We start from the raw sequence: 15,976 nt of genomic DNA, 5'->3' as shown, positions 1-15,976 counted from the left end.
TCACAAGACCCTGGGGCATCAGCAATCCCTTGAAGGAAGGAGCTTAAGGTGCCTCAGAAAGCCAAAACCTGAGGAGCATCCCAAGCATAAATGAACTTATTACAGCTGCCTGTAAGACAGAAACAGCAAGTTTGTCCTTGCAGTAGGGCATGAAGCTGCAGCAGTCCTTAACAGAGGATGTTTTTGATGGCACATCATTGGAGCAAGGCAGTAAGGGCAGTTTTGATGCTACAAGGTTGAACTATGGCCTGAAGCAGCTGTACTTGGCCCTATATGATGCAACCCCACAAGCCCCAAGTTTCCTTCCTTTTTTCCTATTTTGGGCACGTTTTGCCCTGTCATCCCCCACTGTGCTGACAGTGCTGGAGGAAGGCATGTGGCGCTTTCCCGCTGCCTTAGCATCCCACACACTGCAGCGGCTCACGTGCTCCTGTCCCCACCAGCCTTGACTCAGCTAATTTCCTCTCGCCCAAGGCGGTGACCAAGATCCTGCTGGCCCCATCCAGACATCGGCAAATGCGATGGGTCAGGGTGGTGGAAGATGCCCAGGACCACCAGCACCTCCAGCACTGGGTCCGTGTCCAGCAGCAGTTGCCACAGAAGCAGCTGGCTGTGTGTGGCAGGCAGGGCTGGAGGTGGGGGCTTGCATCCCAGCATGGAGCCTGGTGGTATCTGACCTGCACAAAAGTGGGACAAATATCTGCACCTGCTTACTGAGCATGTTTGGAGCATCCTGTAATTAATGTTTGTTCAGCTGACGGCTGCTTAGCATTATTAGCGAATGATGAGTGGCTGATGTTGTTGCTGTTGCTACCTCAAAACATCTAATTTCAGCATCTGCACTGAGCAAAAGGGCCAGGGGCCAGACAGCTGGTACCAAGACCCTGCCAGGCTTCACTTTTTTTGAGCAAATTTGTGCACATGGGCATCCCTGCCCTGCCCTAGCAGCCCCAAGTTGTACCCAAGCGGTGGCCACGAAGGCAGGGACAGGACCTCTGCCAGTGGCATGTCAGGGCCAGGAGCTGCCCTTGCTAAGGCAAGAAGTGCAGAATCCCACGCTCAAGGTAGCAGGACTGAGCTTGAAGACAGATACAAGATGACATTCAGGGGACTAATCCAAAGCCCACTGAAGGTTTCTTGTGTATTTAAGCCATTTTGATGAACATGCCAAACACCTGATAAATGAATGTATGTAAATGAGATACATTCCTCATTCCCACCCTTCCTCCCACACTGTTAGACACAGGCATGAGGAACAAGCACTCACACTGGGATCCTTGTTTGTTTATTTATTTATTGGGGAGGAAATAAGCTTTGGTGAGAGCAACACTTATGAAGCCTTTAAAAATAATTATTTTCTGATTACATTGTGATTAAAAAAAGTCAGCATCATCTTTATCTCCTTGTCCATAATCCTGCTGCTGCCTGAGCAGCCAGTTTGTTTTTTTAGGAGGTGTTTCTGGACAGCCGGCAGGGATTTGAGGTGCCGTGTCCCCAGGCAGCACAGTGGCCTCTAGTGGCAATTCACATCCAGCCCTGGGGAAAGAAATCTGCAGGTGAACCTTGCAGGTTCCTTGTTCCCCAGGAAAATTAAGAATGGAGTCCAGAGGAGAGGCGTCCCTGTTCGGGGTGTGGTGTGATGTCAGGCAGGGAACCAAGCACACCCAAGTACCCCATGTGCAAGGAGCAGTTGCTCCTGAGACCCCCACCCCTGCCCTCCACCCACGGCTCTGGAGATCCATTTCAAGGCTGGCCACAGTTCCCAGTCCTGCCCCAGCCCCTGTCGTGCTGGTCTGCAGCCCAGGCCCCTCCATGGCTTGTGCTGCAGGCAGCCTATCTCCAGTGCCCTCTCCTGGTGGGACCTCAGTGCTGGGTTGTGGCCTTGTCCCTGTCTTGCAGCTCCAGGAGCTGTGTCCCACAGGTCTGTCTCCTAAAATCACTCTGAGCAGTATGCATGTCTAAGGAAAGCTGTCTTGTGCTATAATCTCTTTTATGAGGAGGAATAGCTTGGGCTTTCTTTCTTCAACCCATTCACCCATTTCTAAAAGGTTTGTAGGTCCTTTACAGTTTTGAAGTCTTTCTCCCTCTTCTGAGTTAGGCTGGAGCTTCCTGAAGCACTCACTATTACATCAGGCTCCTCAGGAAACCAAGATGAGTGTGTCCAGTGAGGCAGGGTCTTGAGGGCTCCCTTTAGGCAGATGGGAATAAATCATAGAATAATAGAATTATAGAATGGTTTGGGTTGGAAGAGACCTTAAAGATGATCCAGTTTCAGCCACCCTGGTGTGAGCAGGGACACCTTTCACTAGACCAGGTTACTCAGAGCTCTATCCAACATGACCTTTAACACTCCCAGGGATGGGGCATCCACAGCTTCCCTGGGCAACCTATTTCAGTGCCTCATCACCCTCTCAGAAAAGAATTTCTTCGTAATATCTGATGTAAACCTGCCTTTGTTCAGTTTGAAGCCATTCCCCATTGTCCTGTCACTACATGCTTTTGTAAATAATCCCTCTACATCTTTCCTGTAGGTTCCCTTCAGGTCCTGGAAGGCCGCAGTTAGGTTACCCTCAAGCCTTCTCTTTTCCAGGCTGAGCAATCCCAATTCTCTCAGCCTTTCCTCACAGGAGAGGTGCTCTATCCCTTTAATCATCTTGGTCTGCCTCCTCTGGACTCCGCTCAACAGGCTGATGTCCTTCCTGTGTTGCTCAATCTTGGAGACTGTCTGAGCACAGCCAAAACTAGCACTTTTTTTCTTGCTTCTTTCAGCTTGTGTGTGAGGCATTAGCCTCACTAATTTCTTTGAGAGATGTCCCCAGGTCCTACATGGCAGGTTGGTGTAGTCCTCAGTGTCACAGCAAAGGTGTCCTCCCATAGTGGGGCAGTTGTGTCTTTTGGCTTTGTCCTAAGACGTAGAGAACCTCTTATCAGGAGCAGAAATATGCATCAAGCTTTGCATGGGAGTCCATGCTCTCGTCCCCTTTCCCTGAGATTTGCTTGCTGCACATTAGGAGATCTTTCCTTCTCCCCCAGAAGTTTTGCCTCCAACTGTTGCTGGGAGGGAGGACTGCTGGCCTGCAGCCCATCAGCAGCAGGAAGGGACCCAGGCGGAGGGTACCCCCACGTTCTGGGCCCCTTGGATGTTATGAAGCCCATCATCAAAGAAAATGTGAGGCTGGATCTGGGCGAGGATGGGGCCTTTGGGCGCTCCATCCATGAAGAAAGCCTCGTCGATGGGCAGACCCCATTCCCGGAGCGTCTTGATGGCTCGGACGCCCATGTCCCGGCCGCTGCGCGCCGTCACCAGGTAGGTGCGGATGGGGGACTCTTCCTGGCCAAACTTCTTACGCATCTTCCCAAGGTGCATGGCAAAAGCCTTCAGGGGACCCTGGAAGGACAGCAAGACAGGTGGGGGTGTGTGGGAAATAAGGAAACACCTACTCTGCCTGTATAAGCCACTCGTTCCTCTCGCAGGCTTTGTCAGGGCTCGGCAGAGCACACAATGCCTGTGGGCTCCAGGACCGGGCAATGCTGGGACTGGGGCTGTGCACTGCAGTTCCTGGGAGGAAGGTGAGCCTTGTGGTGCTCATCCTAATCCCAAAGTGACCAGCAAGGTACATCCCAGCCAGCAGTGCCTCTGGGTCTGAGGCCTGTAGGGGCAGCAAGAGGGCACAGCCTACAAAAGGTGGTGTTGGGATCAGCCACAATCCTAGATATTTAGCGCTTATTTACAGGAGGTAACAGATCCATTTCCAGTGAGACTCCAGATCAGGCCCACACCAGGGACTGAGTACTGGATACATAGGGACTCTGTAAGGATTTCTGCTTTTGTGACTGTTCATGCCAAAGCCCTAGCAGAAGAGATGGCAGAGCCTGTGGGTGCCCATGGAAGCGAGGTGGCATGCTCACCTCTCCTATGGGGACGGCCTCCATCGCCCGCTCGTACTGCACTGCCCCCTCCAGGCCCTGCTCCTGGAAGATCTGGTCTGTCTCGTCGGAGAAGAGGACGGCATCCCCGTCAAACACCACGCGGAGTGGAGTGCTGCGGGCCTGCACCTCTTGCTGGAAGACGAGCGCCGCTGAGACCCCTGTGAGGCACAGCAAGGTGGGGTCAGGAGAGACAGCCCTCCCTGGGGCAGCTCATGCATGGCCAGCTGCTCCCCATGCATCTGCTGCAGCCCTGTCCCACATCACCATGCCAGGGCCTCCAAGTCAGGGAGATTTCTGGGGGAGTCAGCCCAGCCTTTCCCTGGCTGTGTTATCCCCTGAGAAAGTGCTGCTGATCAGAAACTGAGGTCTGGAGAGATACTGAAGTGTGGTAAGAGATGGTGGGTGGCTGTCAAGACATAAGCACCCCTCCTCCTGGTGCTTGCTCACACTGCCAAGCCTCAATCTTTAATGCCCAGATTTAGCACACTGTTGTGTGAATAATACAGGCTGGCATCTTCATTGATTGTGGTAATTGGCTTAATTACAGTCTCTTCTTACAAGCTGCTCCCTGCCCACCCTCATATGTGGACCCAGGCTCCCAGATGGGAGACACTTGTCAGGGCAATGATTCTTTCAAGGAGGTTCCAAGAATGTGCTGTGTAGTGAAGGAAAGTCCAGGTTGCAGATGGCTTGCTCCTGACCTTGAAGGATGGTGGCAAATTGATGTGCTCATACCCAAGTCAATTAATAAGAAGGTGATTAACCCCATTAGAGGAGTTGGGGAGACTGCACTTCATCTCACTGAGGTCAGACATGTGCTTACTGAGCACATGGTAACTCTGCATGTACCAAGACAGTAAATTTCTGTGGCATCCTCACAAAGTCCTGGGAATCACTGATAAACTCTCATTGATGAATGGAATTGCACTTTTGGTTAGAAAGGCTTAAATGTCAGGCAGGGAATGACCAACCCATGGCAGAGCTGTGTTCAGATTGATGCATAATGCACTCAGTGACTTGTGAGGTCATCTGAGCAAGCCTGGTGTGTTTGCAGGCTACTGGTAAGGACAGAAGAGGAGATTGAATTGTTCAGGACTGTAGTGGTAATCAGTGTGCCATCCACCCCTTGTCCCTGTGAAATCACAGGCTCTGGTGTTGTCTCTTGGTACTGAGCTGCTTGGAAAAAGTGTGGTGGGTTTGGGGACGTGGGATGGAGGGGAGAATGTACCTCTCCGGAGGGCATTGCAGACATCTGTCCTGTCAGCTGAGAGGAACAGCTTGACACCGTGGGACTTCAGGTACTGTGTGGAGTCCTCATCACTGACAAAGCAGAACTTGGAGATCTCCAGGCCTTCAGGACAAGGGATGTGAGTGAAGTCTTATGGAGCAACATCCTCCTCACAGCCCCTCACTCCCTCCCCAGGTCTCAGTGTGCTTTTCTGCAAGAGCTCAGGACAATGAATTTCCCAATGCCTGTGTTCTTGCTGCATCTTCTTGACCTGTTTTTGCTCCTATAAAACTGCAGAGTGCAGGTAAATATTCCCTCCATCCCTCTCTTAAATGAGCATTCCTCCTGACAGCACTCTGAGATTTAGGGTGGCTTTTTTAAACAACTGTTTTTTTATTTTCAGTACCTGCCTTAACATTTCGAGGCTGTGCAAAATGCTGCGACTTTTTGGTGTGAAAGATATGGCTGAGGGGAGCTGGTCTCCAAGAGAACCCCTTCCCCACTTCCCCTTGTATCCCCTGGCTCTCTGTTTGCCACTGATGATGCACTGTGGTGCCTGATCTGCCCTGCAGCCTCCCAGGGGCATCAGGCACTGCCAGGGACGGGTCCCCCTTACCGTAGTGCTTGGCGCTGTTGATGATGCGCACGCCGCTCTCTGGGCTGTTGTTGGAGAGCACCACGATGTCAAAGAGGTCCCTCTCTGCTGGGTTGCTCTCCAGGATCTTCTTGTTAACATACTGCACTGCCTGGGAGGAGATGGGACTCTTTTAAAGAGGCATGACTGCAGTACCTTTGCAGGGGTTCTTTTTCAGTTAAGGTTAGTGGTTTGTGCTGCATCTGTCAGCTATGGAAAGGCTGGCATGTTATGGAGAGCCAGACAGAGCAACCATCCTGGAAAAGCCAGGGGGAGATGGACTGGTCAGGAGCACAGGTCTCAGTGCCCTGCAATGAGACCAAGAGATCAGCACAGGCGTAACTACACCCGTGATGGGAGTTGAGACTTAAAGCTGGGAAAGCTGAGCTTTCACCCCATCCTGTGAGTGTCTGCATGTTCCCCGTGCCAGGTGTGGGGCTCACCTGGATGAAGGCAAAGGCTGTGCCTGGTGGCAGGGGCTTGTCCTGGTTGGCCTGCTGGTGCCTTGTGTACTCCTCCTTGCCCTTCTCCAGGTAGAGCTTGTGCTCCTCCTCCAGGCTGAAGATGGCTCTGGTGGTCACAGCAATGACCAGTGCTGTGCTGGGGTCCTTCTGCAGGACAGGGAGGAAAGAGGAGTCAGGAGACAGCAGAGAAGGAGCTCAGGGAGGTGGGGTGAGCAGGGGGCACCAAGCAGAGTGGTAGGGTTGAGTGCTGGAGGTGTCACCCCTGTGTCACGGTTTCTGATGCCAGAGATACCACACCCAGTCTTCATCTTCAGGCCACCAAGGATGGGGCTGGCAGTTGTGAAACCCTAACCTGTCTGATAAGTGGCACATGATCCAAAGACAGCTCACACAGAGGGGATTGCTCCATAATTTTGTTCTTTGTGGGGACAGCACAGCCACAGTCATCTGTTTGTGCTGAGTTTCTCTGCATATACTGGTGGTACTACTCTTTGTGTCTGTTCTGGACAGCTGAACAAAGTCTCTGTGTATGTAGAGAAGCTGCTGCTTTCTCCCTGGTTGCTCCAAAATTTAAGTGTGAGCAAATGTACCTGCCCAGTCTGAGCAACTGGAAATCACATGGACTTCACTGGGACCAGGTGCCCAGCAGCCCTGGGGCAGCCACTTCTGCTGAAACCCAGGCATGAGCAACTCAGGCCACCACAGTTCTGGGTTGTGGTGTGTTCTTTTCTGTGGTGTTATTTCAAGACTTGGTTTGGAAATACAGGATGTGTGTTTTGTAATGGACAGCCTTTTACCTGTTTTACATTGGTGTTTATGACTGTGCTTTCCAGGTCTGCCATCTTCAGCTGTCAGCCTTTAAAAGAAAATATAAAATTAAACTGAAAGATTATAGTGTAGTCAATCTATAGTCATTCTTGAGAGGGGGAAGAATGGAAAGGAGACAGGAAACACCCTACACACTAAGTACAGCAGCCCAAATGAACCTGTTTCTGTTGACAGCCACTTTGCTCCGAGAAAAACTATTCTAATAGTTCCAACTAAATGTGATGGAAAAATGGCTTTTCAAACACAGATCACTTCTTTATTTTTACTTTATTCCACTCTGTGTAGAACTGCTGAAAGCTGTTGTGGATCTCTTTTCCAAGCAAAATAAGGCTGTCTTTAAAAGCCACAGTAGGTTAGATCTTACAGGTAGGTTTCTAGTTCACATCCTTGTCTTTTTTGCCCCTTTAGCTTGAATGTTGAATTTGTATCTACAAATGAAGGAGTTCACTGCATCAGCAGCTCAATTGCAGCTGTAAAAGTCCAGAGTAAGTAGAAGAGTGTGGTGAGGGCTTGGATAAAGCTGAGACCCCTGCAATGGGGTTGGTCTGCCCCTCCACAGCCCTGTGAGCCAGTCAGGCCCTACCCAGTTACTGCACTGGGGGGCTGGGCAAGCAAAGAGCAAAGCCAACATGCAGTGTAAAGGACAAGTCAGGCTGTCCACAGAGACCTGCCTTGTGCCCCAGTTTTATTTAATTAATGTTTATTGTTCAGAGACTGCAAAATGTTGCCTGGGCCAGTAGGCAACACACTTGGCTGATGCCAGCCGTGAGAGCCACAGCCTTGCCATGGGGGGCTCAGAGCTTGCATGTGCACTCCCCGACTGCCCCAGGAGTAGAAAGTAGAAAGCCAGGGCTACCTGGAAAGCCAGGAGATGCTGAGCATCCCTCTGCTTCCTCCACCCCCTGGCTCATCCATGCTGGGAAGGGGTCTCCTCCCAGACAGGGCCTGGAAAGCCAGGAGATGCTGAGCATCCCTCTGCTTCCTCCACCCCCTGTCCCATGCTTGGAAGGGGTCTCCTTCCAGAGAGGATGGCAAACACCAGCCCAGCGCAGGCAGAAACTTTCCTCTGACATAATCTCAGCCAAGTATTCTCTGAAAGTCAAAGTTAAATGCCAAGGAGGCAACGGAGCTGAGCAGCCCTTCCTGGTGGGAGAACCCACCTCTAATTTCTGCTTCGCTCTTCTAAGCACTGCAAACCAAGCTCGACTTCTCCTTTCCACCTCCCTGCCCCGATAACCCGCAGCGCTGTTCGCATCCAGACACAGGGATCCGCGCAGGCACACGTCTCGCTGCGAGACCCCAGGAAAACATTCCCGGCGGGTGCTGCTGGTCCCGTAGCAGATGTTTCCCCTGCACACAGGCAGGGTTCTGCCGGAGAGAAGCCCACACTCGCTCACTCACCCGAGCGCTGCCCCTGCTCCCGGCCCGTCCAGCGGCAGCATCCCGCGGCTGCCCGGCGCCGCTGTTTATATTTCCCCCTGCCGCGCCGCAGGAAGCAGGCGGGAGCCGGGATGGGCGCAGCTCCGCTCCCCGGAGCGCTGGGATTTGTAGGCAGCGCCGTGCCCCGGCCAGACTGCATTTCCCAGCTGGCATCGCACAGGATCGCGGGCACCTGGGCCTGGCTTCGGGCACGGCCGCGGCCACCCTGGGCAGGGGGCCCGGCGCTGTTCCTGCTGCCGGAGCCCGCTCGGCGCTTGGGCTCAGATCGCTGTCTGCAAGCCGTGATGGCTTTTTTCTGCAGCTGGAGTATTTATAGCGTGCCTCTAGTCCTCTCATTTCCCAGCCCCTGAATGGCTGTATTTTTGACTGAAAAAAATGGGGGTACCTGGTCCAGAGTGGCTTGCAGGGAGCAAAGGCAGGTGCAGAGCGTGGCTGGGTGCAGCACGTTCACAATTTTACTGTAATGGTCTAGGGTCCCTTTCCCCCTCTTTTTTTTTTTTTTTCCCTGAAAGCCATGTCTCACTTGCTGTCCTGAGTAGGGTTGATTTTGGGGTAGGATTTTACTTTTCTGGGTAGGCTGTGTGGCACCCAGCCCTGTGGGGCTCACAGTGCCAGGATAGTTCAACACCCCTTTTCTGTCCAAGAGTGTGACTGTCAGGGATGTGGGGGGAAGAGGATGACGGGAGGGGGGCTCAGGGACCCAGGACCATCCTACAGCTTTTCCCTTGCCCCACTGCTGGAACAAGGTCCACTGTTGCAGCCTGCCCAACTTTGGAGACCAAATGGAGACCAAACTCACCTGCACTAAGGCTGAGCAGTTGTCCACCCACATGATATCAGGCTATCACCAGGATCACCAAATCTCCTCCCAAAATGTGGGAAGGCATCAGGGTACTGTGAAGCTTGGTCTCAGTGAGGTCATAAGAATCATAGAGTGATTTTGGTTGGAAAGGTCCTAAGGACCATCTGGTTTCAATCTCTTCCACCATAGGCAGGGATGCCGTGCACCAGATCAGCTTGCTCAGGGCCCCGTCCAATCTGGCCTTAAACTCTTCCAGGGATGAGGCCACAACTTCTTTGGGTGATGTGTTCCAGTGTCTCATTACCCTCTAAGTAAAGAATTTCTTCCTAAGATCTGAATCTCTTCTCTTTTAGCTGTCTCTAGCAAACAACCTGTTGAAAAGGCTACTTACATGCTCAGCTCTTAGTGTGCATATGCAGACCCCCTTTCCCTGGAGGATTTTAATATTCCTTATTCCCCCATCCCCATAATGCATTTCTCTTGTGCATTCCTTGAGACTTCCAGTTTAGTGCAAAAAGTTCCCCCAGAGGTTTGCTGCATCATCATTCTTGCAGCATCATTCCTGCATCTCCTGCTCCTGGAGATGGTGCTTTTCTGAGCAGCAGGAGTGAAAGGCCCTTGTGAGTGTGGCTGTTTTTTGGGTAGCCCCTCTCCTGTGGCTAGGCACGGGCTGTGGCAATGCCTGGGTGACCATGTGAAAATCTGGAAGGGCTGGTGAGTCAGGGTGGTGGGACAGAGCTGGGACAGCTCTGGTTTCTGGGGCATCTCCTCTCATCACTACATCATCCACTAGACACTGGCAGTTTTGTAGTATGGCTCCCTGCTCCTGACACCACCCCAAATTTACGTGGCAAAAAGGTAGGTTCTGCTGAATTGGCAGCAAGGGAGGAAGTTTATAAGCATAAATTTAATGCAATGGAAACCTGTGAAATTGCTTCTGGCTGTGTGCCTGGTGCTTCTGTTGGCGCTGGAGGATGAAACCACCCAAGCAGTATCCCCTTGTCCTGTCTGTCCTCCTTGCTGTGTTGTAGCAGAGCATTCTTGTTCATCCACACACACTTTTTACAGGCCCTCACACAGTGCATGCCCTGCGGGCCAAGGAGCTGGCCTTCCCCAGTGCAGAGCTCACCAGGGATGCATGCAGTCGTGCACCCATCCCCTTGACAGTGTCCATTCCCTTGTGCTGAGTGCCTGCAGCCACACAGTCCAGCCCAGCATCACTGCAGGGATAACTTGGAGAAGCAAATTTCTCAGAGCTGGGAGCAATGCCCTCCAGCTCCTTGCAGGCAGGAGGGCAGGTTTTGCTTCCTGGTCCAGCAGGGAGTTCCCCGCTGGCTTTTCGCCTGCATGAACGCTGCTTGGGTCAGCGGTGAGGTGGGGCCAGCGGAGCTGCTGGGGCCACCCGGCTCCTGAGCTGGCAAAGCAGACTTTCCTGTTTCGGCCGTGCAGTGCAGCCACCATCCCTTCTGCACCCTCAGCTGTGTGCCTGCTGGGCTCCCATCTCAGCCCACAGCATGCCCCTGCCACACGTGGTGGCTTGACTGGAGCCTGGGCGGCAGGGAGGGGAGGCTGACGCTGGGAAGGATACTTGTCGGTAAGTCTGGATTTGGGGACCCAGTCAGCACAGGGTGGGAGTGAGAGTCAGGGCTCCCCCAGCCCCTTTTCCAGGAACATGGATGCTTGATGCTCCCAGCAGACTGCCCATTGACACTTTGCCTCCTGTGCCAGACTGCAGCGGGGCTGTCCCCATTGTTCCCAAAGTGGTGCCGTAGTTCATTCTTCGGGGTTGGGGTAAAGGTTTTTTTTTTAAAGTAGGGTCAATGTTAGACTAATGTGACACAGCTTGTGGCAGGCAAAATGTACTGGCACTCCTAATTGAGTGCTGGGTGGATGCCTGCTCACCTGTGCTGTCCTGTCCACCCTTCACTCCAAAGCTGCAGTCTGGCACCTCTAAAATACCTGAGAGATGCTTCAGGTGTCCAATGACACAGAAGTCCCAGGTGGCCCTGGACAAGTCATTTAACCTGCACTCGTAGTCCCAGCAATGAAGCCACGGGGTGACAGCAATTCCCATGTCTCTCTAGCCCCATGCCCACATGCAGCAAAGCACAGTGCTGGAAAAAGAAAGGGTGCATGCTGGTTTTGTGGGCTCAGCGAAGTGCAGACGTGGTCTCCTCCTCCCCAGGAAGATCCCCATGCAAGGAGCACCTTGGGATGGGCAGAGCATGGTCAGGATGCAGGCAGAGTGAGGTGGAGTTGGCTGCTTGAGCAGGGACCCGCTGGTACACAGGGCAGGAGGCTGGGCAGCCACAGGCAGCCACAGGCACATACCTGCCAGCCCTACCTGCAGAGCCTCTCACCGTGCAGCACATCTCCGGACACACCTGTGCTGCTGACGCGAAAGGAATCTGGCTATGAGGAAGTGTTCATGCTGGAATAAGAGCTTTGCCATGGGGAAAGCAATGCTGTAAAACCATCCTGCTTTAAATCTGAAGCCTTCCCCCAGGCTGTGTCAGCACTGCCATGTGCACAGGCCAAGCTCACGGAAAGTTTCCGAGCCAGTGTGGCCCCAGCCTGGTGGCAGCACTGCCACCAGCCCTGTTGCAAGCCCAGGAGCCAACCTTACTGCTCCTCAGCCCTGCGACAGGAGGGGAAATAGCCAAAAATTGGTGTTAGCTGATGATGGGGCTTTCCTGGAGCTGAGCAAACCCTTCAGCTCACTCTGCCTGGGCGGGGAGGAGCCAGCACAAAACAGGTCTTGGCTTTTGTCCCCTGCAGCCAAGTGATTCCTCTTATAATGCCCTGGACCCCTCAATCTCTCTGCGTTCAGCAGGCAGACTTGCAAGGATATGAAGGAGAAGGGGCTTCATGGGAGGGGCCAGCTGGCGCAGAGCCCTCCCTGCCAGCAGCTCCCTCCCGCTCCATTTCATATCTCATTGTCAATGTGGCCAAGCTCTAATCACTTACCCTAAGCTCTATATTTTAATTGTGTTTGCTCTCATTAGAGCCCTGGGCTACGGGCAGCACACGTGCTACCGGAGAGGAAATCCCCACCCTGTTAATTTTGCCTGTGTTCCCAGGTCACCGCAGATTAGCCATGGCAGTGGCAGCCAGGAAAGGCAGGACTACAGCCTCCCCACACACCAGCATCACCACCACGGCTTGGCCGGGCTCCCTGGACAGCTGGCTTAGCTGGATCCCGTGTGAGTACAGCATCTCCTGCCCTCCTCTCCCAGGCAGTGTTACCTGGTGGGGCTTCTGGACTCTGAGGCTGTGTATTCACTTCACCCTCCCTTCAAATTCTATTTTCTAGTAGACTCCATCAGGGAGGTATTATTGCAGTATGGTACCACACTGCTTCAGAAGCAGAGGGTATCTTTGCTACCCATTTGGGGAATGGTTTTCAGCCTCAGTCTCCCTGACTGGGGCCTGTCAAGGATTCTAGGGGCAATTTTGAAAGTACAACTCCTTAATGCTGAAGGACCAAGAAGAGGTTTAAATGTACTCTGTATGTTTTGCATGGTTTTAACTCTTTTATCCAACTCTGCTCCCCGAACATTGCACCAGTACCCAAATGGGCACTCATCACTGTGGCTGTGGCAGGGGCCATCCTCCTCCTTCTCTTCCTCATCTGCATCATCAAGTGCTGCTGCACCAAGAGGAAGCCCAAGAAGAAGGAGAGAATTGGCTTGTGCGCCGTCAGCAACCCCACCACAATCAACCTTGTGCGTCCTGCCTTCCCCTCAATCCCACCTCCCTCCTCCCCGAGGGGTTTGCTGCTGCACTGCCCAGCCCCAGGATGGTGGGAGCACGGCATGGCAGGGACATAGCTGAGTGCTGCTCTCTGCCACAGGTCCAGCCCGAGATGGAGGACCTGGAGCGGGAAGTAGAGCAGAAGCGGCGAGGAAAGCTGCAGTACTCCCTGGAGTACAACTTCCGCGTGCAGGAGGTGGGGATGCTCATGGCCATGGCACAGCAGGGAAAAAGCCATGCTCTTGCCTGGTGCCTCTTTGCTGCCCTCTCCCACCTGCCTGCAGCCCACTGGCTCTCATGCCTGTGTGGTGTCAAGGTGTTCCTCACTCAGTTCCCACTGAGCCCCCTGCTGCCTGGCCCCCTCCTTCTCCAGCCAGTGACCTTGTGCCTCACTCCTCTCCAGCTGAAGGTGGGCGTGAAGCGGGCAGTTGAGCTGAAGGCCATGGACAGCGGAGGCACATCTGATCCATATGTGATTGTCTACCTAACGTCCGACAGGAAGAAGAGATACGAGACCAAGGTTTACCGCAAAACCCTGAACCCCATCTTCAATGAGAGCTTCACTTTCCAGGTACAAACCAAAGCCAATGATGGTTTTTTGGTCCCATCAAGAGTGTTGGATAGACACTGCTCCCTGAGCAAAAAAACTCTCTAGACTAGGAGATGGTTGTGCAATCAGGACTGGGAAATGTGAGAGAGGAATACCCTCATGGGGCAGGGCTGCCACTGAGGACTGAGTCCAGGCTTTTGGGTCCTCCCCTGCAGGTACCCCAGGCTGAGGTGTCTGAATCCACACTGGTGATGCAGGTCTATGACTTCAACCGCTTTTCCAAGCACGACATCATTGGTGAGGTCCGGCTGCCCCTGGCCAGTGTTGACCTGCAGCATGTCATCGAGCAGTGGAGTGACCTGGCGGTGGCCAGTAAAGTGGAGGTTGGTCCTGGTGGGTGGGAAACTGCTGGGAGGGATGTGCTGTTTCTTGGCTTCCACTGCCCCAAGAAGCAAGCCCTTAGAGGCAAGCATGAGAGTGGGGGAGATTCAGGAAACCTGGGGCCAGCCTGGTGCTCCAGCCTCAGGTGAGCTGGCTCCTCTGCTGGTGCTAATTACTGGCATCTCTCCATCAGGAAGAGCATCTGGGTGAGATCTGCTTCTCGCTGCGCTACGTCCCCAGCACTGGCAAGCTGACAGTGCTCATCCTGGAAGCCAGGCAGCTGAAACGGATGGACTCTGATGGGCTTTCAGGTCAGTGGGGGCTGCTTGTGCTCAGACCTTCCTACTCCTGCCCAGGCCTCAGTGGTGGCACCAAGAGCTGCAAAGCCTTGAAAACTCTTGGTGTTAAGATCTGCTTCCTGCTGCAACCACCATATTCAGCCCTTGGCTGACTCTCAACACAGATACTCCAGCTTTGGGCAGTACTGCAGGTGTCTCCCAGGAGGAGATGTCGTGGCTGGATTGTACAGGCAGCTTGGCAGGAGGAAGTGAGCTCTGAGGTGGCTTTCTCACCATGGGGAGTGACAAGTGGGATGCCATGGTCTCCTTGGGAATGGCTCAGGAAAGTAGTTTTGTGGCTGAGTTCTTCAGTCAAAAACTGTCACATGTGCCAGGTGTGCCTTTTCTCTCTTCAGATCCTTTTGTCAAGGTGCATCTCATACTGAACAGGAAGAAATGGAAGAAAAAAAGGACAAGTGTGAAGAAAAACACTTTAAGCCCTTACTTCAACGAGGTGTTTGTTTTTGAGGTGCCTTTCAGTCAGATCCAGGTGGGTTTCCCTGAAGTGCCCAGGGCTGAGCAGGTCCCCACTGCAGCAGACCTCTTCCCACTGACCCCCTTTCTTGTGTCCCCCACAGAATGTGGACGTGGTCATCTCTGTCTGGGATCATGACAAAGTGACCAAGAACGAGCCCATTGGCAAACTCTTCCTGGGCTGCCGCGCCACAGGGAACCAGCTGCGGCACTGGTCCGACATGCTGTCCCACCCACGCCGGCCCCTCGCCCAGTGGCACATCCTGCAGCCCCCGGAGGTGGTGGACAAAGCCCTGGGACTCAAGTCCCACCTCAAGCTGCCCCTGCACTCCAGATAGTGGAGGTCTCCTCCTCCACCCCGGGAGCAGGATGGTGGGCTTGTGGAGGAGTGAGAAGGTTCTGCTCAGCAAGCTCGAGACGTGTTGGTCCCAGCTCATTGTCAGCAAAGAGGGGACTGGGACTCCTTCTGGCCAAGAGATGATCTGGCTGCTGGTCAGCTCGTGCTCTGTGTTACACCTGGGACAGGGCAGCTCGGCATCCCAGAGGAAGGCTGGACATGGAGCAGAGGGTGCTAGAGGGGATGTCATGGGTGCAGGAGCCAGCTCATCCCAACTGCTCATGGTCTGGGGGGGGAAATACACAGAGCTGCAGGCTCATGCAAAACAGAGTCCATTGATATTTATAAAGCAGAGGGTTAACGTGCTGGTGGCATGGGTGGGAAGTTTCTTTAGTGGTGAATAACTTGGCAAGAAGTGTGTTCTTGGAAAGGCTTCATGTTTCCTGTGAAGGCTTTTAAACAAGACCAAGATACTGAAGAATGTAAGAGGCTTGAGAGCAGGAATACAGGTGGATGGGGAAGGTGTTGGAGATGTTGGACTTGCTCTTTAGTGTCTCTGCAATGTGTGCTCTGTGTCCTGGCTAGAGGCTAAATGAGAAGCAATGGAGCTTCACACTTAGCCCGTTCTCAGCCCATGATGATTTGTGCACACTAAGATGTGATTCAGCTCTGGGACTCACCAGTGGCCATCCCCATGCCCCACATGGGTGAAGATGGAGTGTCAGCTCCTTTCACCTCACATGGTCCTACAGGAATGGCACAGCAGGGTTTGCACCTCTGGCACCTGGAGGTCCTGCCAGGGTGGAGGGGGCTGAGG

General features: G+C 53.4%; 2 protein-coding genes across 6 annotated transcripts; one reads left to right on the top strand and one right to left on the bottom strand.

Moving 5' to 3' along the window:
* Positions 1 to 1,281: 1,281 nt before the first annotated feature.
* On the bottom strand, positions 1,282 to 9,002 carry LOC120511414 (cytosolic 5'-nucleotidase 1A-like). The gene is made up of 7 exons (XM_039728419.1): positions 8,486 to 9,002; positions 7,054 to 7,112; positions 6,236 to 6,403; positions 5,775 to 5,904; positions 5,159 to 5,281; positions 3,910 to 4,088; positions 1,282 to 3,388 (listed from the first exon to the last, which is right to left on the bottom strand). The coding sequence occupies exons 2-7, from the start codon at positions 7,096 to 7,098 to the stop codon at positions 3,086 to 3,088; spliced, it is 948 nt and encodes a 315-aa protein (XP_039584353.1). The 5' UTR covers positions 7,099 to 7,112; positions 8,486 to 9,002; the 3' UTR covers positions 1,282 to 3,085.
* An 803-nt stretch (positions 9,003 to 9,805) lies between these two features.
* Positions 9,806 to 15,541, top strand: SYT8 (synaptotagmin 8). Of its 5 annotated transcripts, XM_039728418.1 has the most exons (9): positions 9,806 to 10,920; positions 12,407 to 12,529; positions 12,894 to 13,051; positions 13,180 to 13,275; positions 13,483 to 13,650; positions 13,845 to 14,012; positions 14,204 to 14,321; positions 14,705 to 14,838; positions 14,927 to 15,541. In XM_039728418.1, exons 2-9 carry the CDS (start codon positions 12,424 to 12,426, stop codon positions 15,158 to 15,160), a joined length of 1,182 nt encoding a protein of 393 aa, XP_039584352.1. In that variant the 5' UTR covers positions 9,806 to 10,920; positions 12,407 to 12,423; the 3' UTR covers positions 15,161 to 15,541. The 5 variants fall into 5 exon arrangements, with proteins under 5 accessions (XP_039584352.1, XP_039584349.1, XP_039584350.1 ...); XM_039728415.1 differs by having other exon boundaries at positions 13,180 to 13,650; XM_039728416.1 differs by lacking the exon at positions 9,806 to 10,920 and having other exon boundaries at positions 11,741 to 12,529; positions 13,180 to 13,650.
* Positions 15,542 to 15,976: the final 435 nt, after the last annotated feature.

This window comes from Passer montanus, unplaced genomic scaffold (genome assembly GCF_014805655.1).
Source record: "Passer montanus isolate IOZ18808 unplaced genomic scaffold, ASM1480565v1 scaffold65, whole genome shotgun sequence".
In the NCBI taxonomy this organism is placed as follows: Eukaryota; Metazoa; Chordata; class Aves; order Passeriformes; family Passeridae; genus Passer; species Passer montanus.
This window is presented reverse-complemented; position numbering and strand designations above follow the sequence as displayed.

What these genes read in the sequence shown, in the direction of transcription:
- LOC120511414 (XM_039728419.1), bottom strand. Translation starts at nt 7,098, where the DNA reads ATGGCAGACCTGGAAAGCACAGTCATAAACACCAATGTAAAACAG. An exon ending in CAGCCTTTGCCTTCATCCAG is followed by an intron (nt 5,905 to 6,235) that starts GTGAGCCCCACA and finishes ATCTCCTCCCAG; the next exon opens with GCAGTGCAGTATGTTAACAA. An exon ending in CTGCAATGCCCTCCGGAGAG is followed by an intron (nt 4,089 to 5,158) that starts GTACATTCTCCC and finishes TGTGCCTCACAG; the next exon opens with GGGTCTCAGCGGCGCTCGTC.
- SYT8 (XM_039728413.1), top strand. Translation starts at nt 12,901, where the DNA reads ATGGGCACTCATCACTGTGGCTGTGGCAGGGGCCATCCTCCTCCTTCT. An exon ending in CGGTGGCCAGTAAAGTGGAG is followed by an intron (nt 14,013 to 14,203) that starts GTTGGTCCTGGT and finishes TCTCTCCATCAG; the next exon opens with GAAGAGCATCTGGGTGAGAT. An exon ending in GGACTCTGATGGGCTTTCAG is followed by an intron (nt 14,322 to 14,704) that starts GTCAGTGGGGGC and finishes TTCTCTCTTCAG; the next exon opens with ATCCTTTTGTCAAGGTGCAT.